The sequence below is a fragment of the Bufo bufo genome, chromosome 4 (assembly GCF_905171765.1).
Source record: "Bufo bufo chromosome 4, aBufBuf1.1, whole genome shotgun sequence".
Classification (NCBI taxonomy): domain Eukaryota; kingdom Metazoa; phylum Chordata; class Amphibia; order Anura; family Bufonidae; genus Bufo; species Bufo bufo.
Genome location: NC_053392.1, coordinates 244,323,816 through 244,343,864, shown reverse-complemented (window position 1 = coordinate 244,343,864; position 20,049 = coordinate 244,323,816). Strand labels below are relative to the sequence as shown.

The 20,049-nt window shown below is 41.8% G+C and overlaps 1 protein-coding gene across 2 annotated transcripts in view; it reads right to left on the bottom strand.

The window, feature by feature from the left end:
• The window catches only part of LOC120998006 (deoxyribodipyrimidine photo-lyase-like), a 34,719-nt gene extending 14,904 nt beyond the window's left edge, over positions 1–19,815 (bottom strand). Inside the window, exons 1-9 of one of the 2 annotated variants that reach the window (XM_040428420.1) lie at positions 19,732–19,815; positions 17,314–17,790; positions 16,225–16,370; positions 15,964–16,146; positions 9,946–10,104; positions 8,224–8,422; positions 4,514–4,666; positions 3,010–3,131; positions 2,242–2,401 (exon numbers count right to left, since the gene is read on the bottom strand). In XM_040428420.1, coding sequence (XP_040284354.1) covers positions 2,242–2,401; positions 3,010–3,131; positions 4,514–4,666; positions 8,224–8,422; positions 9,946–10,104; positions 15,964–16,146; positions 16,225–16,370; positions 17,314–17,719 — 1,528 coding nt within the window. In that variant the 5' untranslated portion in view covers positions 17,720–17,790; positions 19,732–19,815. The remainder of the gene's footprint in view (positions 1–2,241; positions 2,402–3,009; positions 3,132–4,513; positions 4,667–8,223; positions 8,423–9,945; positions 10,105–15,963; positions 16,147–16,224; positions 16,371–17,313; positions 17,791–19,731) is intronic. The other variant, XM_040428421.1, reaches the window with a different exon arrangement.
• Between the last annotated feature and the right edge of the window lie 234 nt (positions 19,816–20,049).

Genomic DNA, 20,049 nt, shown 5'->3' with positions numbered 1-20,049 from the left:
AGCCGCAGGCTCAAACGGCTATAGATGAGTATAGTATCCAAAGAATGAGGCAGCACTCCAGGTAAAATGAAAAAAGTGGATCCTTTATTCCCCTCTGTGCAACATTTCAACCGTCTCAGACCGCATTGAGACGGTTGAAACGTTGCACAGAGGGGAATAAAGGATCCACTTTTTTCATTTTACCTGGAGTGCTGCCTCATTCTTTGGATACTATACTCATCTACAGCCGTTTGAGCCTGCGGCTGAGAGGACTTGCACCCGCGGTCTTTGGTCTTGTGCTGCTGTGATTCTTTTTTGGTATATATATATATATATATATATATATATATATATATATATATATATATATATAATGGTGAGACGGTTGCAAGTAATTTTCTGATATGATTTCATCGAGCAGTTTTGACGGGGGGGGGGGGTTGGGGACACTCGCCCTGAGAGAAATTACCTAGAAACTGCACTGCCTACAACTATTCATGAGGGAGAGCTCAGTCATTGTTATTACACGCCCCCACAACTTTACTGCAGCATGTAAACAAAAGCATGAATAACAGAACTATGCGAAAAGGTGTAAGTATGGTGTTTTCTCTTAAGAAATAAAGCTTAAAGGGAGTCTGTCACCTCCATATGGCCATATACAGTGCTTACATTGTCCTATAGCACACCTATACATGAATGTTATGGTGTCTTTGTCTTTACACTTGCAGAAGCTGGAAAAACGAACTTTGATTGATATGCAAATGAGCACTCGCAGGTGCCCAGGGGCGGCGTTCACTGTGTTGGTGCCCAGACTGCCCTGCCTTTTTTCATTGTTCCCCCGCCCCAGCCTCTGCATATGCCCGCCTTCCTATTCCCTTGCGTCATCCTAAGGTCCGGCCGAGATCCTGCGACTGTGCACTGCCTCGCCGGGCTGGAGCATGCGCACTGTGATGCCCATTGTGGACACGGCATCGCTTTAACTACTGCGCATGCTCCGGTGAACGGCGCAAAACCAGCCGGACCTTAGGATGACACAAGGGAATAGGAGGGCGGGCATATGCAGAGGCTGGGGCCGGGGAATAATAAAAAAAAGGCAGGGCAGTCTGGGCACCAACACAGTGAACGCCGCCCCTGGGCACCTGCGAGTGCTCATTTGCATATCAATCAAATTTAGTTTTTCCAGCTTCTGCAAGTGTAAAGACAAAGGTACCATAACATTCATGTATAGGTGTGCTATAGGACAATGTAAGCACTGTATATGGCCATATGGAGGTGACAGACTCTCTAACTAATGTATATGTAAGTCCTGATGAGTTTTATAAGTTTTTTTTTCTTTTCTTTCATTACTCGGATAACCCCTTTAAGCCTCAGTCACACGTCGGTGTTTCACGGACGTGTGCTGTACGTGTTCTCCACAAACAGCACACGTCCCCATTCATTTTAATGTGTGTATTTAGCGCGGTCTATGGGTCCGTGTTTTTAAGCACGGATGCATGCTCTATTTTGTCCGTGTTCACAGATTCATCACGCTCATTATAGTCTATGGGTCCATGAAAGCCACGGATGCCATCCGTGTTTCATGGATCATTGGGAAGGGATGCTTTGAAAATAATTTTTCAGCTGTGCAGGGTCAGTGAAACATGGATGTCACGCGGACCAAACACGGATCCTTCGCGGACAGCTTCACAGATGCATCACTGACCACCTTCTCACGGATTTGAGCATGGACACGGACGTCTGAATGAGGCTTTAGTAACCTGCACTGAATGACACTAATTGGTCTCACTCAATCCAATCAGTGCTGCCGTTGTCAGACTGTGCAGGTACACCCCCCCCCCCCCCAACTGGTTACCACCCCTCTGTACCCTTACTGCAGACTGCTAGCAATTCATTCATAACTTCTAGTATAAATAATATAGGAAAGGCACAACATAGAGCCATTAGAATAGATGTTACAGAATGGTTATTACACAGGGAATGCGCGGAGCTATTAAAACAGACATGTCAGGAGTGGTGACAAGTCCTCCGTGAGTTATATGGCTCCCACCACTGACACGCGACTTCATGCACTTAAAATTATTTTATTTTTTTTAATTTCATGCACAGTGGGGTAGATGGGTGCTTCACTGTCCCACTGATCATGTAATGGACTATCACAGCAATATACCATACACTTACAAGGTGAGAATATCATTTCAAGTGACAGAACCACTCAGACATATTCAAGCAGCACAACAGATACAGTAGTGTTTCTGTACTCACCTACATAGCCGTTTGGATCACGCCCATCCAACTGAAAACGGTCATTAAGATAAATGGCAAAGCGTAATCCTTCTTCTGGGGAACTGGTCCACTCAAGGATTTTCTTAGCCCAGTACATCCGCAAGAAGCCGTGCATCTTGCCCTCATGCACCATCTGTAACTGAGTCAAGGGGAGGACAGTACAAAGTGTTCATTTTAGGGCTGAACCTTCTCAATTTTGTACACAAAATAATGAAACACGGCTGTTTTCAGAACCATTGCGGTCTATAGGGCTATTCACGTGAATCCGTGAATAACGGATGTCCAGAAAAAAAAGACATGTCCTATTTTTGGCAGTTTTGACGGTCAGACAGATCCCATTAAAATCAACTGGCACATTATTATAGGGCGTTGAGACAGATGGGCATCTGTTTAAATGTGGTTAAAAATTGGTACAGGAGCGTAGAAGGATCTTTCAGAGGAGCGTGAGGCAGCAGAACCTGATCACATGGTCACGTTGGGAGCGTCAGGTCTAAGTATAATCAAAAATGGGAGCAAAAAAAAAAAGTGGTACATAACTGAAAAAGTTAATGCTCTCAAAGATACGTGTAGTAAAAAATGGAAAAGGAGTCTGGTCAGGAAAGATAGGCAAGTGACCTGGTATTGAACTGGTTAACCTATTTCCCCACAAACATTACATATTCCGAATTATATTTATTTAAAAAAAATATGAAATAAAGTTAATAAATACACCTTTAAAATAACTGAAACAAAAGATATGACCAGTACCTGGGCCGCGTTCCACAGAGGGTCGTGCGTCTTTCCACTCTCCAGCTGCTCCAGAGTGTACAGGTGAGTCCGCTTGTCCTTTGCATGATCCTTCAGTGTATTCTTGGCCCAGTCATATGCACCTTGTCAAAAATCAAGTGTTTTAGGCACAGTACTTTTAGGAAAAGTCTGCACAATACAATTAACTATTCTCGCATTAGGTTCGAGTATGAGAGGTGGGGCTTGCACCCATTTACGGGGTATCCTGTGGATATGCCATAATGCTTAAGGTGAGATCACTGCTTTAAGTCACTTTACAAGTACAACACTTTATTTATCTACTACTGATCCTAGTTTACAGCCTGCATTTATACCCCAGAGCTGCATTCAAAATGCTCTGCCTATTACAGTCTAATAACATCTTAGCCGAGCTCCTAGAAAGCATTGTTTTGAGCTCTACATTAGGTTATGCTGTAGTCCCTGGAGTTAAGTCTCCACTTTCAGAATGAAAATTGCTATTTTAAGTAGGTCGCAGACATTGAGGCAGTAGGGCATGCTGGGAAAATGGAGCTTAGAAGTCTGCAGAATTGTGCATATAGCTGTGGATGAGAGTAGTCTATAAAATACGATGTAACTCCAAGCGGGGGCCTCCTCCTTGGTCTGTGAGGTCATGTCCATTGGGCCTTTTGTAGTTCAATTACATTCAAGTGAAAGGGACTGAACTGCAATACCAAACACAGCCACTATACAATGTACAGCACTGTACTTGGTATACTATGAAGAGGCCAAAACAGCTGCTCAGTGGGCTCCCAAGAGTCAGACCTCCACCCATCAGATATTGATGGCTTATCCTGATGACAGGACATCAATATTTAAAGGGGTTATCCCATTAGAACAATGTATACCCTAATCAACAGAAGGGACAAGTGTCTGATCGGTGGGCACTGGGGATCTTGCCGCTCCATTGTAATGGGAGGGGGACGGGACACGGAGCTCCTGTTCTCGTGATCGGTTGGCGCCCGGGCAGTCAGATCTCTGCCGACTAGACACTGGTCCTTTATCCAAGGTGATAGAGAACACGTTATTGTAATGGGCCAACCCCTTTAAATCACTGTATATGTAGATTCTACAAAAACTCAAAATGGACTTAAAAATGAACAATTTAACCAATACAGTTGTGTTGCAAACAGGTTCTGCACAGACATATGTAACAAGCCTAGAAATAAGTAGAAAAATCCTGAAATGTTTGTACATTACACCATGACCGACTATTTCTATAGCTGTGTGCCATTTATAGTCCAGATCATTATATCCACTTAGACAGCAAATATAGCATGGCATAGGCAGGGAGTGCCAGTCTACATATCCCCCGATACCGGCGTGGCATGAAATACTGCACTAGGCTGGCATGTGATGGAGTATACTAGTTTACAAAAGCTCTATACATGTGATGGAAATGTCACACACCCGTACAGGAGAGGGATGAGGTGGTGCGACGTTCTGTGCGATACAAGTAAATCCATACCTTCCACTTTGTCATAGTTCTTGTTGTAGTAACAATAGTTGTCGGCCAGCTCTCTCCTCACTACAGCCTCCTCCACAAAGCTGTCCACCGACTCCTTGTACTTGCTCCGATACTTCTGCACCTCCAGGATTGCTCGCTGCACAGACAGCTGACCTGAGATGTACATGGATTCATTGACAGTGAGTCATGGGCTGCAAACTGCTTGCGCCCATTAGATGTGTCCAATTGTCCATCCTGGACAGTAATACATTATATATTGTGAGGAGCAGGAGATTTTGTACAGGACATTACTCATGAAGGCCATGCTTAACATTGACAGGTACTTCCCACTCGGACCCTTACCTACGGTATATAGGCACCTGCACACAATGTCCATACAATGCGGCAGACTTATTAATACTGACTGCATCAGATTTATCAAAGTGGCTGATGCTGGATGACAAATTAGGTGCATCTTTTGAGTGTAAAACACATAGTAAATGTGGTTCAAAACACGTATGACAGTTTTTTTTTTTTTGCACAAATTAAGCCAGAACTCCATTTAGCTCAGTAAATCTCCCCCACAGGATAGCCTGTACAGTATCTCACAAAAGTGAGTACACCCCTTACAATTTTGTAAATATTTTATTCTATCTTTTCATAGTAAAACACTGAACATCTGACACTTTGATACAATGTAAAGTAGTTAGTGTACAGCTTGTATAAGGCTACTTTCACACCTGCGTTCGGGTGTCTGCTCGTGAGCTCCGTTTGAAGGGGCTCACAAGCGGCCCCGAACGCAGCCGTCCAGCCCTAATGCATTCTGAGTGGACGATCCGCTGAGAATGCATCCGCCTGCCAGCGCTCAGCCTCCGCTCCGCTCAGTGAGCGGACACCTGAACGCTGCTTGCAGCATTCGGGTGTCCGCCTGGCCGTGCGGAGGCGAGCGGATCCGTCCAGACTTACAATGGAAGTCAATGGGGACGGATCCGCTTGAAGATGACACCATATGGCTCAATCTTCAAACGGATCCGTCCCCCATTGACTTTCAATGTAAAGTCTGAACGGATCCGCTCAGGCTACTTTCACACTTAGAAATTTTTCTAAGTTATAATGCAGACGGATCCGTTCTGAACGGATGCAAACGTCTGCATTATAGGAGCGGATCCGTCTGATGAAACATCAGACGGATCCGCTCCTAACGCTAGTGTGAAAGTAGCCTAACAGTGTAAATTTGGTGTGTCCTCAAAATAACTCAACACACAGCCATTAATGTCTAAACCGCTGGCAACAAAAGTGAGTACACCCCTAAGTGAGGATGGCCAAATTGTACCCAAGTAGCCATTTTCCCTCCAAGGTGTCTTATGACTCGTTAGTGTTACAAGCTCTCAGGGGTGTTAAATTTGGTATTATCGCTCTCACACTCTCTTACTGTTCACTGGAAGTTTACCATGGCACCTCATGGCAAAGAACTCTCTGAGGATCTGAAAAAAAGAATTATTGCTCTACATAAAGATGGCCTCCTAGGCTATAAGAAGATATCCAGCACCCTCAAACTGAGCTGAAGCACGGTGGCCAAGACCATACAGCGGATTAACAAGACAGGTTCCACTCAGAACAGGCCTCGCCATGGTCGACCAAAGAAGTGGAGTGCACGTGCTCAGCGTCATATCCAGAGGTTGTCTTTTCCAAATAGACGTATGAGTGCTGCCAACATTACTGCGGAGGTTAAAGCGGTGTGGAGTCAGCCTGTCAGTGCTCAGACCATAAACCAGACACACTGCATCAAATTGGTCTGTATGGCTGTCATCCCAGAAGGAAACCTCTTCTAAAGATGATGCACAAGAAAGGCCACAAATAGTTTGCTTGGTTCAGATGGTGTCAAGCATGTGTGTCAGCAACCAGGTGAGGAGTACAAAGACAAGTGTGTCTTGCCTACATTCAAGCATGGTGGTGGGAGTGTCATGGTTTGGGGCTGCATGAGTGCTGCAGTTCATCGAGGGAACCATGAATGCCAACATGTACTGTGACATACTGAAGCAGAGCATGTTCCCCTTCCTTTGGAAACTGGGCCGCAGAGCAGTATTGCAACATGATAACCCCAAACACACCGACTACTGCCCTGCTAAGGAAACTGATGATAAAGGTGCTGGACCAGCAAAGCTTGTCTCCAGACCTAAACCCTAGAGCAGGGATCAGCAACCTTCGGCACTCCAGCTGTAGTGAAACTACGACTCGCAGCATGCACACTTGCTTAGCTATTTTCAGGACTCCCATAAAAGTGAATGGAGCATGCTGGGAGTCGTAGTTTCAACACATCTGGAGTGCCGAAGGTTGCTGACTGCTGCCCTAGAGCATCTGTGGGGCATTCTCAAATAGAAGGTGGAGGAGATCAAGGTCTCTAACATCCACCAGCTCTGTGATGTCATCATGGAGGAGTGGAAGAGAATTCCAGTGGCAACCTGTGAAGCTCTAGTGAACTCCATGCCCAGGAGAGTTAAGGCGGTGCTGGAAAATAATGGTGACCACACAAAATATTGACACTTTAGGCACAATTTGGCCATCCTCACTTAGGGGTGTACTCCCTTTTGTAGCTAGTGGTTTAGACATTAATGGCTGTGTGTTGAGTTATTTTGAAGGCACACCAAATTTACACTGTTATACAAGCTGTACACTGACTGCTTTATATTGTATCAAAGTGTCAGATCTTCAGTGTTGCCCTACGAAAAGATAGAATAAAATATTTACAAAATGTGAGGGGTGTACTCACTTTTGTGAGATACTGTACTCACAATTCTGACGGTTGCTTCCTGAAACAGTCAGCAAGCTTGTCAGTCACCATAACAGCAGTACTACAGTTACTTTTTCATACACCAGATGACTGTACAGAGCCAGATATTTATAGGACACCTCTAAAAATTAGCATCACTGCAACAATCTCTATGAAGAACCTGAACGAATAGAGAAGGGCGTTTCCAAAGGTTTCAATTTTGAAGTCGTCAGAAACACGAATAACGTATCAGTACAATATATGTAATGTTAAAGGTTAACCTTTGGTTAAGGGCCCTTGCACACGACCGTATGCCCTCCGAGACATACAGTCCATGAGCAGGCCATATATCCCGGAGCGGCATTGATCATGCGCACAGGAGTACACAGCATCATAGATCACTGTGATAATGTGCACTTCGGGCCGCCCGCAGGGCTATTGTCCTGCACTCATAAGATCGTAGGAGTGCGGGACAATAGTCCCACGGGTGGCCCGACGTGCACAGCATCATTGTAATCCATGATGCCGTGCTCTCTTCTGCACACGATCAATGCCGCTCCAGAATATATGGCCCGCATGTCTCGGAGGGCATACGGTCGTGTGAAAGAGCCCTAACTCTAAAAGCAAATTGTAAAATGGTGATCACAGGTAAAAATAATGTTTTTTTCATTGTTAAAGGGAGTGTGTCACCTTCAAAATCAATGTCAAAGTAAGCATTCCACCATATAAGGTTGGTACCTTGACACATACCATACCTTTTCTGTGAAAATCCTGTGTTATCACGACTGGCTTTGAAATCTCATGGACTGTCAATCAAACAAGAGGGGGGTAGTGCTGGGCAATGTTACTGGTGCAGTGATGGTGCACCAAATAGAAGCGTTTACCAGGATTGGAGGACCAGATGCTTACTTTGACACCAGTTTTGGAGATGACAGACTCCCTTTAACTTTTCTTAACGCACCAAAATGAAACCATGGAGACAGGCTGCTCAGCGCTCGCCGGTTTGGATTGTTTCGGTCAGAGTTAAAGAACTTGAGTCGTTCGGATATAAATGAGTGGAGCGTGTTCATTCCTGCCTTTGAACCTGGTTTTGCCCATTCTACTTCCTTGACTGTACGATCCACTTCTAAGCTGGCGTAGCATTTATCCCAGTCTACAGGCTGGAGAGGAGAAATATGACGGCACATTAACATCCAGACAATACATATCTCAAGACTTCCTATCCCTTATTGCTTGGTATTAACTACATATTGTTAGCGTAAGCACTTCATACGTAAGACTAACCTGGAATACTGGGCTTTTCATACATCTTCTAAAAACATGTTTTTAAATCTTAGCTGGTTAATTCTCCAAAAGTGTAGAAAAATACAGGATGTAAAAATGGCAGAAATTTATTTTTTTGTTAATTTGAATGGTACGTTGAAGGAAACATGTCATGTTTAATGTGGTATTCAAGTTTCAAATGCCTATCCCCCAACCACTGTCCCATTCGCACATTCACTGATTTATCACTTATCCCCTATCCAGTAGATGGAGGATAACTAGCTGGTAGAGAAATACTCTTTAATTATAATTTTAAATGAGTAACTAAAACTTTTGTATAAATTTTTCCCCCCTAAAGCGCACATTTCGCTGTGCACTTAAAATCTACTTTCAGTACACTGCTGACTTCTCATTGGTGTATAGAGTACACAGCTTCTCAATGGGGCCACAGCGCAGGGAGTACGGGTAGGAGCGCCTATTGCTGCTCCTGCCTGTGTCCCCTGGAGGTTTACTAAACACTGGCATAACATGTGCTATGCCAGAATTAGCTGAGCAGAGCGGGCACCTGCCTGTGCCCGTTTTGCTAAAATTCTGCAATTCTGCATGTCAGAGAAGCAGGAGCCCGCTCCGCTCAGCTAATCCTGGCATAGCACATGTGTTGTGTGTTATGCCAGGATTTAGTAAACCTCCGGGGGGGGCAAGAGCAACAATATGCGCTCCTGCCCGTACTCGCTGCGCTGCGGCCCCATTCTTAAAAATGTCAACTCCATACACCGCTGACAAGTCAGTGGTGAACAGAGGAGTAGATTTTAAGCGCACAGCGAAATGTGAGCTTTAGGGGGGAGGAAAAAAAAGGAGTAATAAAAATACATTAATAAACTATATTACAAAAAGTGTTATTAGGGCATTAGGGACAGGTTAACACTAATTTATACAAAAGTTTAGTAAGGCTACTTTCACACTAGCGTTTTTACTGGATCCGGCAGGGTTCAGCAAAAACACTTCCATTACTGATAACACAACCATCTGCATCCGTTATGAACGAATCCAGTTGTATTATCTTTAACATAGGCAAGATGGATTTCTATTGACTTGCATTGTGGGTCATGCCGGATCGGTCTTGCTCCGCATCCCAGGACGGAAAGCAAACATGTTGCGGTTTGCTCTCCGGTATGGGAACGCAACTAAACGGAACGAAATGCATTTTGGAGCACTCGGTTTTGTTCAGTTCAGTTTTCTCCCCATTGATAATGAATAGGGACAAAACTGAAGCGTTTTTTTCCGGTATTGAGACCCTATGACAGATCTCAATACCGGAAAACTAAAACGCTAGTGTGAAAGTAGCCTTACTCTTTAAATATTACCTGCGGGCACTTACTGGTTATTTTTACTTACTGAATTTACCAACACCAGTACTAACCTCAGCCTTCAAGTTGGATTTGTATGGGTGTGTAATGACAGGCGGAAAATCAGTAAGGAACTGAGAAAGCTGGTCATGAATTTTCCGCCGAATGGTACGAGCTCCATACTCCTGCTTATTGGAGGCCACCCAGCATGGAACAATGTTATGGGCATCCACCTGGAAAGGAACATAATGTTTAAAACCCATTGACCTGAACAAAGAAATATTAGAGCCACATGGATTTCTTTGCGTCTGCATATTGCTGGACTATTGAGCAATCTCAGATTAATATCTAAATGGGTTGTCTCATCAGAAACAAAACAACCCATTTCAGATTGGATCCCCAGCCGTGGCCCCCTAGAAAGCTGCTGCTGCAGGAGGAGATGTGCTGCGTTACACAACTGCCATTCAGAAGAAAGGCTGTGCCCATGATACATGTACTATTCAAGTCCGCCAGATTGGGAGACCCTTTTACAGACCAGCTTTCTGTTCTGGCTCATAAAACACAGATAAATACAATAACGCTGGTGGGCTAGCACTCAAAACCTCATGGAGCTAACAATGTGGATAAAGCTATCAATATTTAATTCTGCAACAATGGATAAAAATAATACTAACTGACATTTGCGGCACTGGAGAAGGTGGAACGACACTGGAAGGGCGGTGATCACATGTCTAGAATTGAGTCTAGACGGATTTATGAATTTGGGAGCTTGCTTCCAGCGGGTCTCAATGCCAAATTAGAGATCTTCGGCTTCTTGTGAGGGGGGTGGGCGCCTGCCTCTGACGGGAGATCGCAGTGGTAATTCTTGCGCTGCGGTGTCCCTTTGGAGGCAGGCCTCTATCCTAATACACCTGAAAGAAATCCTAATACACCTGAAAGACATCTTATGAAAAAGTGTATTTTGTCTATTTGTTGTTGGTGCTACAGAGATCTCACATCCCCACATTTATTTCCATATATTTTAACTCATTTAGTTATTTTAAATATTTTTTATATTGTGTCGTTCATCTAAAATCGTATCATTTATTTTGGAATGATCAAGGAATGAGAATGAACTTTTAGAACATTGAAATGAATTGTTTTGTTTTTTGCATCTGATAAAAAAAATAAAAATAAAAATCGCATAAAAAAAACGCATTAAAATCGGATTGGATCGATTTTTATCTTTTTGAAAATCCGCTGTTCCAGGATTTATCTTCCACCATTGTTTTGCTTTGAGATCTGTTTTTCCAGGATTTGTCTAATACTTAACAGAGTATAAATAAGGGAGTCTAGGCATATGAAGTATAACCACTGAGGAAGAGGTCAGTAAGACCTCGAAACGCGTCTAGGGATATACCGATGCTTTGAAAGACTCCATTAAGCATGGCCATGCGATTGAAAAACTTTATGAACGAGTTCAGCGATTTATGAAACAATCTCTCAGCTATACTCGAATATTACGCGAGAAGAAATTCGGCCCGTGATTTCACATCTAAGTTCTCGCGGGAATTACATACGGAGCCACACACAGAGCGGTTTGAAAAACCACAAGCCAGCCGGATCTCATCACAGGTCATTGACCTGTTCCAAGTTTGTGCACATCGAATGCACACCAGCCAGCGTGAAGACCGCATGTTAGGTGGGGTGAGTGCTCAGTGAGCAAGATTTTATTACCCGCACGTTGACACTTTATGGCGGCTACGAATCCTTCCAGCCTACGGTTCTGAGACAATTCGAACAAAAATCGCAACGCTAGATCATAGCTTGCATGAGCCGATACATATAGGCCATTATCGAATCAGCTGCTATATATAGGTTGTCACGAAATTAGTGGAATCATCAGATGCGCAAATAAGAACAATACCTTGATTTCCTTGCTTTCGAAACCTCAATGCGATTATTTCTTCGATTTTTTTAATGATTATTTTAATACGATTTTATTGCTATTGTGCCATATTAGAGCAAAGAAAGGTAGGGCACACCAATATTCGGTACCACACGGACGGTTATTATACCAATATTTTATTTGTTGGTGATATACACTGTTAGATAAACATATATAAAATGTAACAATCTTAAAATTAATAAAATACAAAAAATAGAAAAACTATTGAATACAATAAAACCAATATAATAATAATAGTATAATAGTGTAATATTGTGTTTTTATATAGTTTCAATAGTTCAACTGGATATATACCAAGATGATAAATAGTGTCCTTCCAGATGGGTGCTTTCACCCAATAGATACCCCAAGAATTGGGGACTACACCTGCTTACTTGGATAAAGTCTTTTTGAATGAGGGCTTTTTGAATAGTCACTGCGGCTGTTACGGTTCAATAGTCGCTATGTATATTATATCGATACACTCTTGCTGCTTGATAGTACAAAAGAGCCGAAGCACTTATACTCACAGTTTGTAGTGCAGTATTGTCGGCTTTAGTGAATCACAGGTGGCGTCCCACGTGTGGTAAACGGTACTTGCACAAGGTGCAGCAAATGAGAGTGATGCGGCTTTGGGATCCTCAGTGTTTTTTAATATAGCCGTACTGTGTTTGGGGATCAGTCGGTGATATATTCCTTCTGTATTTAGATAGATTCTTTACAGGAGTGGACTCTGCCACGAGGCCAACTCTCCAAACAAACAGGTATCCGGCTGATCTTGGATTGTTCAAGCTGGAAAAACAGCGATCCCTTATTTCTTTATTTCCTTCTTCTTTTAGCGCTTTAGGTCCTCCGGTATACTACTTTATTCCATGGGGTAATTACCAAACATGTTTCGGAGTTAACTACGACTCCTTCATCAGTGGCTGAACTACCCATGGAAAATGACTGACTTTTATATACCTGAATCAGGTGCAGATTAAATTAATTGACTTTGAGTCGGAAGTGACATGCTTTTTTTTTCCTTCAAATCAATGGTACAAATAGGTCGCTTACATATATACTATAAAACTAATAAAAATAGATTAAATATATAAACTAAGTATATCACATTCTAACTGCAAGTTGCGGTAATACAAGTTTAAACAATTTTAAACAATTCACATGTGTATACACGCATATATATGTGTTTGCATATGTCCCCGCAACACCTTCATAAAATCTATTTTCATAAATAATAATAATCCATTTTACACTATTCATTCCTACTAATAAAATAGCGTAGTAGGTGAATAAGAAGGAAACAGTAGAAAATGTCAAAATCCGCACAATATTTGTGCAATTGAATGAAACAATTTTATATGTGTTGCGGTTTCATTGCGTTTTTATTTTATTTCCTTTTTAATTCAACATTATTCCTACATCAATCCTATATCGATAGTTCTATTTGGTACTTAAATGTGAAATGGATATATAAAGCAGGTATGTTTAAGAAATACATAAAAATATAAAATATAAAAATATAAAATACATATATTATCAATGGTTGTATACATCACTAAAATTAGATGGGACAGATAGATATTTCATATTGATTTTATTCATTCTTATTTATTTTATATAATTGCACACGGGAGAGCTTCATAAGTTTCAATATTTGTAGATAATTATCTACAAATATTGAAACTTATGAAGCTCTCCCGTGTGCAATTATATAAAATAAATAAGAATGAATAAAATCAATATGAAATATCTATCTGTCCCATCTAATTTTAGTGATGTATACAACCATTGATAATATATGTATTTTATATTTTTATATTTTATATTTTTATGTATTTCTTAAACATACCTGCTTTATATATCCATTTCACATTTAAGTACCAAATAGAACTATCGATATAGGATTGATGTAGGAATAATGTTGAATTAAAAAGGAAATAAAATAAAAACGCAATGAAACCGCAACACATATAAAATTGTTTCATTCAATTGCACAAATATTGTGCGGATTTTGACATTTTCTACTGTTTCCTTCTTATTCACCTACTACGCTATTTTATTAGTAGGAATGAATAGTGTAAAATGGATTATTATTATTTATGAAAATAGATTTTATGAAGGTGTTGCGGGGACATATGCAAACACATATATATGCGTGTATACACATGTGAATTGTTTAAAATTGTTTAAACTTGTATTACCGCAACTTGCAGTTAGAATGTGATATACTTAGTTTATATATTTAATCTATTTTTATTAGTTTTATAGTATATATGTAAGCGACCTATTTGTACCATTGATTTGAAGGGAAAAAAAAGCATGTCACTTCCGACTCAAAGTCAATTAATTTAATCTGCACCTGATTCAGGTATATAAAAGTCAGTCATTTTCCATGGGTAGTTCAGCCACTGATGAAGGAGTCGTAGTTAACTCCGAAACATGTTTGGTAATTACCCCATGGAATAAAGTAGTATACCGGAGGACCTAAAGCGCTAAAAGAAGAAGGAAATAAAGAAATAAGGGATCGCTGTTTTTCCAGCTTGAACAATCCAAGATCAGCCGGATACCTGTTTGTTTGGAGAGTTGGCCTCGTGGCAGAGTCCACTCCTGTAAAGAATCTATCTAAATACAGAAGGAATATATCACCGACTGATCCCCAAACACAGTACGGCTATATTAAAAAACACTGAGGATCCCAAAGCCGCATCACTCTCATTTGCTGCACCTTGTGCAAGTACCGTTTACCACACGTGGGACGCCACCTGTGATTCACTAAAGCCGACAATACTGCACTACAAACTGTGAGTATAAGTGCTTCGGCTCTTTTGTACTATCAAGCAGCAAGAGTGTATCGATATAATATACATAGCGACTATTGAACCGTAACAGCCGCAGTGACTATTCAAAAAGCCCTCATTCAAAAAGACTTTATCCAAGTAAGCAGGTGTAGTCCCCAATTCTTGGGGTATCGATTGGGTGAAAGCACCCATCTGGAAGGACACTATTTATCATCTTGGTATATATCCAGTTAAACTATTGAAACTATATAAAAACACAATATTACACTATTATACTATTATTATTATATTGGTTTTATTGTATTCAATAGTTTTTCTATTTTTTGTATTTTATTAATTTTAAGATTGTTACATTTTATATATGTTTATCTAACAGTGTATATCACCAACAAATAAAATATTGGTATAATAACCGTCCGTGTGGTACCGAATATTGGTGTGCCCTACCTTTCTTTGCTCTAATTTTATTACTGTTTTTGAGGATTGGGTGAATCCTCTTGGTAGGTGCACCCATTTCCATTCCTGAACATATAGGTGAGCCCTCTCTAAATACTTGTATATTGATTATTGTGCCATATTAATCGCGATTTTTGGTATTTTATTTTATTGTGTGTATTATTTTTATCCATTGTCGCAGCATTAAATATTGATAGCTTTATCCACATTGTTAGCTCCATGATGTTTTGAGTGCTAGCCCACCAGCGTTATTGTATTTATCTGTATTTATTGAATAGGGCGATTCAATTCCTGGGTTTTAGGACCTATCCAGAGTCATAGGGGGTGAGCCACCCTATTAGTCCTATAGAGAACACAGAGCACAGATTGTGTTGGAAGCAACCTCGTGGATTACAAATAAAAAGAAGGCAACCTCCAAATGAACATCTTGAGAAGTTTTTATCTGTAGCCATATTCGACAAAGACAACCACCAAAACATTGATCTCCTGGTCAGAAGTTCCCTCCCCATCATCACCATCAGAGATTTCCTTTTAACAGTCAGAAATTCAAAGCCTGTACCAAGACACAGTCGACATACCCAACATACAACAGGACTACAAAATCACTGAGGCTTCAGTCGGTCAACGCTTCCCAGACAGATGATGTCAGAGGAGAGAAGAATTGGCAAAGTGAATATTTTTGCCTGATCCTCTTGTTCTCCTAGGAGATAAGTCGTCACCTTAAGTGTCTGGCAGAATCTTTCTCCCCAAGACCTACACATTTGTTTGTTTGAGCTGAACATGACGTATGTGTATGGGGAGGAGGAGGGAAAGATAGCCGACAGCTACTGAATGTGTATGAATTCACATCTGGCATTGGGTTATCAATACAGAAAAAGCGGACAAGGTAAAATCTCATAAAAATTCACCTGGACAAGAGGTACATCTTCAGGTAAGCGTTCACAGATATCCGACACCCACTGCAAGGGTACACGCAGAGGAGAAAAGTCAGTCACCACCCCACCAATGCCATGCTCTTTCACAAAGTCTGGGAGAACATCCTTGGCATATCCAATAAGTAAATGGAAAGGAATGTTGAGGCCTTTACAATCCTGAAAACAAAGACAGTCTAGGTGTTTTGAGACGTTCATCTTATTTCCACTTCTAATCCTGATTCCTCTTATACACACCTCAGCAACTTCTTGCAAGCCCTTTAACATAAAGCCATAGTGTCGAATGGTGGCATCTAAAAACTTCGGGACTAAACAGAAGACAACATGTAATGGTAGCTTTTGCTTCAGGGCCAGGCGCTGAGCATACAAAAAGGCCCAGTTATCTGAAAGAGATACATGTAATGATTGTCACAATCTTCTAGAACATTTAAAGGGTTTCTGTCACCCCACAAAACTCTTTATTTTTTTTTTGGATAGTTATATTCCTTATAGCGCGATATAGGAGAATATAATGGTCTTACTTACTTTCATGCGGCCGTTTCTTTAGAAAACAAAGTTTTATAATATGTAAATCAGGGCACTACCAGCAAGTAGGGCGTCTACTTGCTGGTAGCCGCAGCAGAAAACCGCCCCCTCGCCGTGTTGATTGACAGGGCCAGCCGTGATCTCCTCCTCCGGCCGGCCCTGTCAGTATTTCAAAAATCGCCGCCTCTGTTCATTCTGCGCAGGCGCTCTGAGATGAGGAGGCTCGTCTCCTCAGCACTCCCTCAGTGCGCCTGCGCCGATGACATCACCGAAAGAGAAGACGTCATCGGCGCAGGCGCACTGAGGGAGTGCTGAGGAGACGAGCCTCCTCATCTCAGAGCGCCTGCGCAGAATGAACAGAGGCGGCGATTTTTGAAATACTGACAGGGCCGGCCGGAGGAGGAGATCACGGCTGGCCCTGTCAATCAACACGGCGAGGGGGCGGTTTTCTGCTGCGGCTACCAGCAAGTAGACGCCCTACTTGCTGGTAGAGCCCTGATTTACATATTATAAAACTTCGTTTTCTAAAGAAACGGCCGCATGAAAGTAAGTAAGAGCATTATATTCTCCTATATCGCGCTATAAGGAATATAACTATCCAAAAAAAAAAAAATGAGTTTTGTGGGGTGACAGAAACCCTTTAACAGTGAAGAAACAGCTCATGTTAGGAGAAACTTGTTCATATCAAAACTAGGGAAAAGTAGAGTAACCAAGGAGGATGATGTCATTTTTCAAAAGGACTGACTGGTTTGATGTGGGTAACTACTCCACTTTTCACAAAATACTTCCTAATAGTCTTACCTTCAACTCTCTGATCTCTCGACATCCAGTATACTATTCCCAAGGCATCATCTTTCAGGTTCTCCTCTGCAGACACTAACCGTACCCTCTTCTTGCTAAATTTAAAGTCAGACACAGAGGTGGCAACACTTAGACGAGACTTCTTCACTGCCTCTAAGAGACCTCCATCCACATCAACTTTTTTCTCTTGCAGCTTCTTCTTCTTTACATCAACTTCTGAGGTCTCACTGCTACTTGCATCAGATATTACTTTAGACTTGTTCTTATGTTCTTGGGGATTTCTTTTTCCTTGGCTTTTGGTGGCAGTTATTGATTTTGTCTTGGAGTCATCTTTCTGGCTCGTGTCAGACTTCTCATTTCCAGACCCTTCACTTTTTCTCTTTGGAGCCCTTGCCTTCTGAGACATGGTTCTGGTTATAGTCAAGGGAAGAATAAGATGCCAGTACCGCAGGATCAGTTTTAACAGATAGGGCTGGTCTAGGAGAAAATATAAATAATATATTCATAAGGATAGAAATTATTTACAATATTACAGCTTCTATGTCAGTACAAGTATATGATATTTATCCATGCACATGTACAGCAGTACAAACAAGCTCTGCACTTGTCCCCCTTGGTGTATATTTATGATTAAATAGTCTGGAACAATTTTTAAAAAGGTACTGGCAGGTCCACACAACAACTGTGAACAGTCCTGTGAGTTGGCACTGAGCACCAGGTTTCCTCCATCTACCCTATCCCTGTAGAGAAGGTCCTAACAGCATCGTACCTGAGGATCAACCAGTTAATGGGGACTTAGCATGTCAAAATGGACAAAAATAATCTTACAGAATTGCCCATTCAGCAACGTCCTGTCATATATAGTTACGACTGAAGCAATTAGTGACAATACTACTGGTCTACAGTACAGAGGTGTCACCAGTACAGAGGTGTATTTTGTTAATGGAGTGCTCTGAGGGCTGGCTGCAATTTTCTGATGGGCACTATGACAGCGCAAACTGCACCCGTGTGATGCCGGAGATTCAGCCTTACAGGGCTATTAGAAGAACTGAGGCCATTCTTAATGGGAGAGGCTCCAATAATAAAACTATAGCAGGGAGTCTGATAAGTGTTAGTGGCAACCTCTTGTAAAAGCAATGGAAGATAGTGAACTCACTATACGCAGTCCCCTGGTGGCACCAGTTGCATGTACAATTCCAGTGAGGGACACGCAATGGATATGGAATGCCTTTAGATAATTTATTAAATGTACCTTGAGAAATCATGGGTTAAAGGAAAATCCTCTCTGGGGCTCTGTGATGCATCTCTGACAAACAGGAAAATACTGCAGGGCACAGAATATATGCTCACAGAGAAGGAGGGGGTTACAAGATGAAAAGCATATGGAATTACAGCCATATATAACTTACATAAAATAAATAGATGGCAGCAAAGTACACTAAGTATAGTGGATGACATATAACACAAACTACAATAATGAATTGTAGTTGAAAGCCATAGCTGAGACAGCATAACATATACACGGCAGATTTATTTTGCCGCAAAATCAAGAGCTTTTTACAGTAGCAGCTAAGCAGATGGAATTTAAACAAACAGCAAGAAAGGCTGCCAAAGTTGGACAGCCACTTTAAAGGGTTTTTCTGGTAATAATTATATTTTATGTAATGCCCCCAACCTGCCTCCTGAAAAAGAAGACTCATACTTACCTGATCCACGCCACTCCGGTCTCCATCTTCCAGTCCACATGCTCCACCACTCCAGCAGTATTGTGATGCTTGTGGCCATAGATATCACCACTGAAGCCATTCACTGACTTGCCTGGGATAATTAAAAATCTCAGACATGCCCCTGTAAAATAAAGATGAACGTAATACTTACCTCCTTCTCTGGCGCTGGCGGTCATGCCACTGCTTAGTTACAAGCTGAATCAGTGACATGCAGGTGTACGGGACATGACCGCTGCAGTCGCGGTCCTCAGAGGTGTACCACCAAGGAAAGTGACTGACTGCTGTGGTCACGTGCCACATACCTGCAGGGCATATTTCTAATTGTGTTGGACAACCCCTTTAAAAAGTCATTCCTCTTATTCAAAGAAATACAACTATTATACACAGGACCTCCGCCATCATCTTGTCTTTTAAATGCAATCACTCAGAGGAGCTGCAGGCATGCAGGGGTTAATGGCTGGATGGATTTTTAACCCTCTGGATGGAAACAAGAAAGTTCTAATTTAGACAAAAAGCCGAGATCTGAAAATAGTAAAAATAAACCGCTGCCTTTTGCTAGGAAGTACAGCGCTTGACACAAAGGACAACTTTCCCCCCATCCTGAGCAACATCTGTGCCAGAACATTTCCTGAACCCTCCAGTAGTAATCATAATAATAACAATGCCTTGCATGGCACGGAGTCCCACTCACCGAGCCCGGTGCTTTCCGTTCACGCGCCTCTTCCTTGTGTAACATTCACACGGACGCGCCACACACAGCAGCGCATTACATAAGGCGATAGATAGAGCGGTTTCAAGATGACGTCCTGAGCAGCACATTTCCGGGATGTTGTGTGGGCGTACAGCGACACCTGCTGGTCAATAAGAGAAGTGATTCCTGAAGGGGTGGCAGACTCTAGCGATAGACTAGCGTTTTTTATTATATTATTTACTTTATAGGAGTCTTCACTATTAGGGCTGTGTTCAAACGGGTTGTCCATGTAAAAAAAAAAAAAGGGTTCGCCCCAGA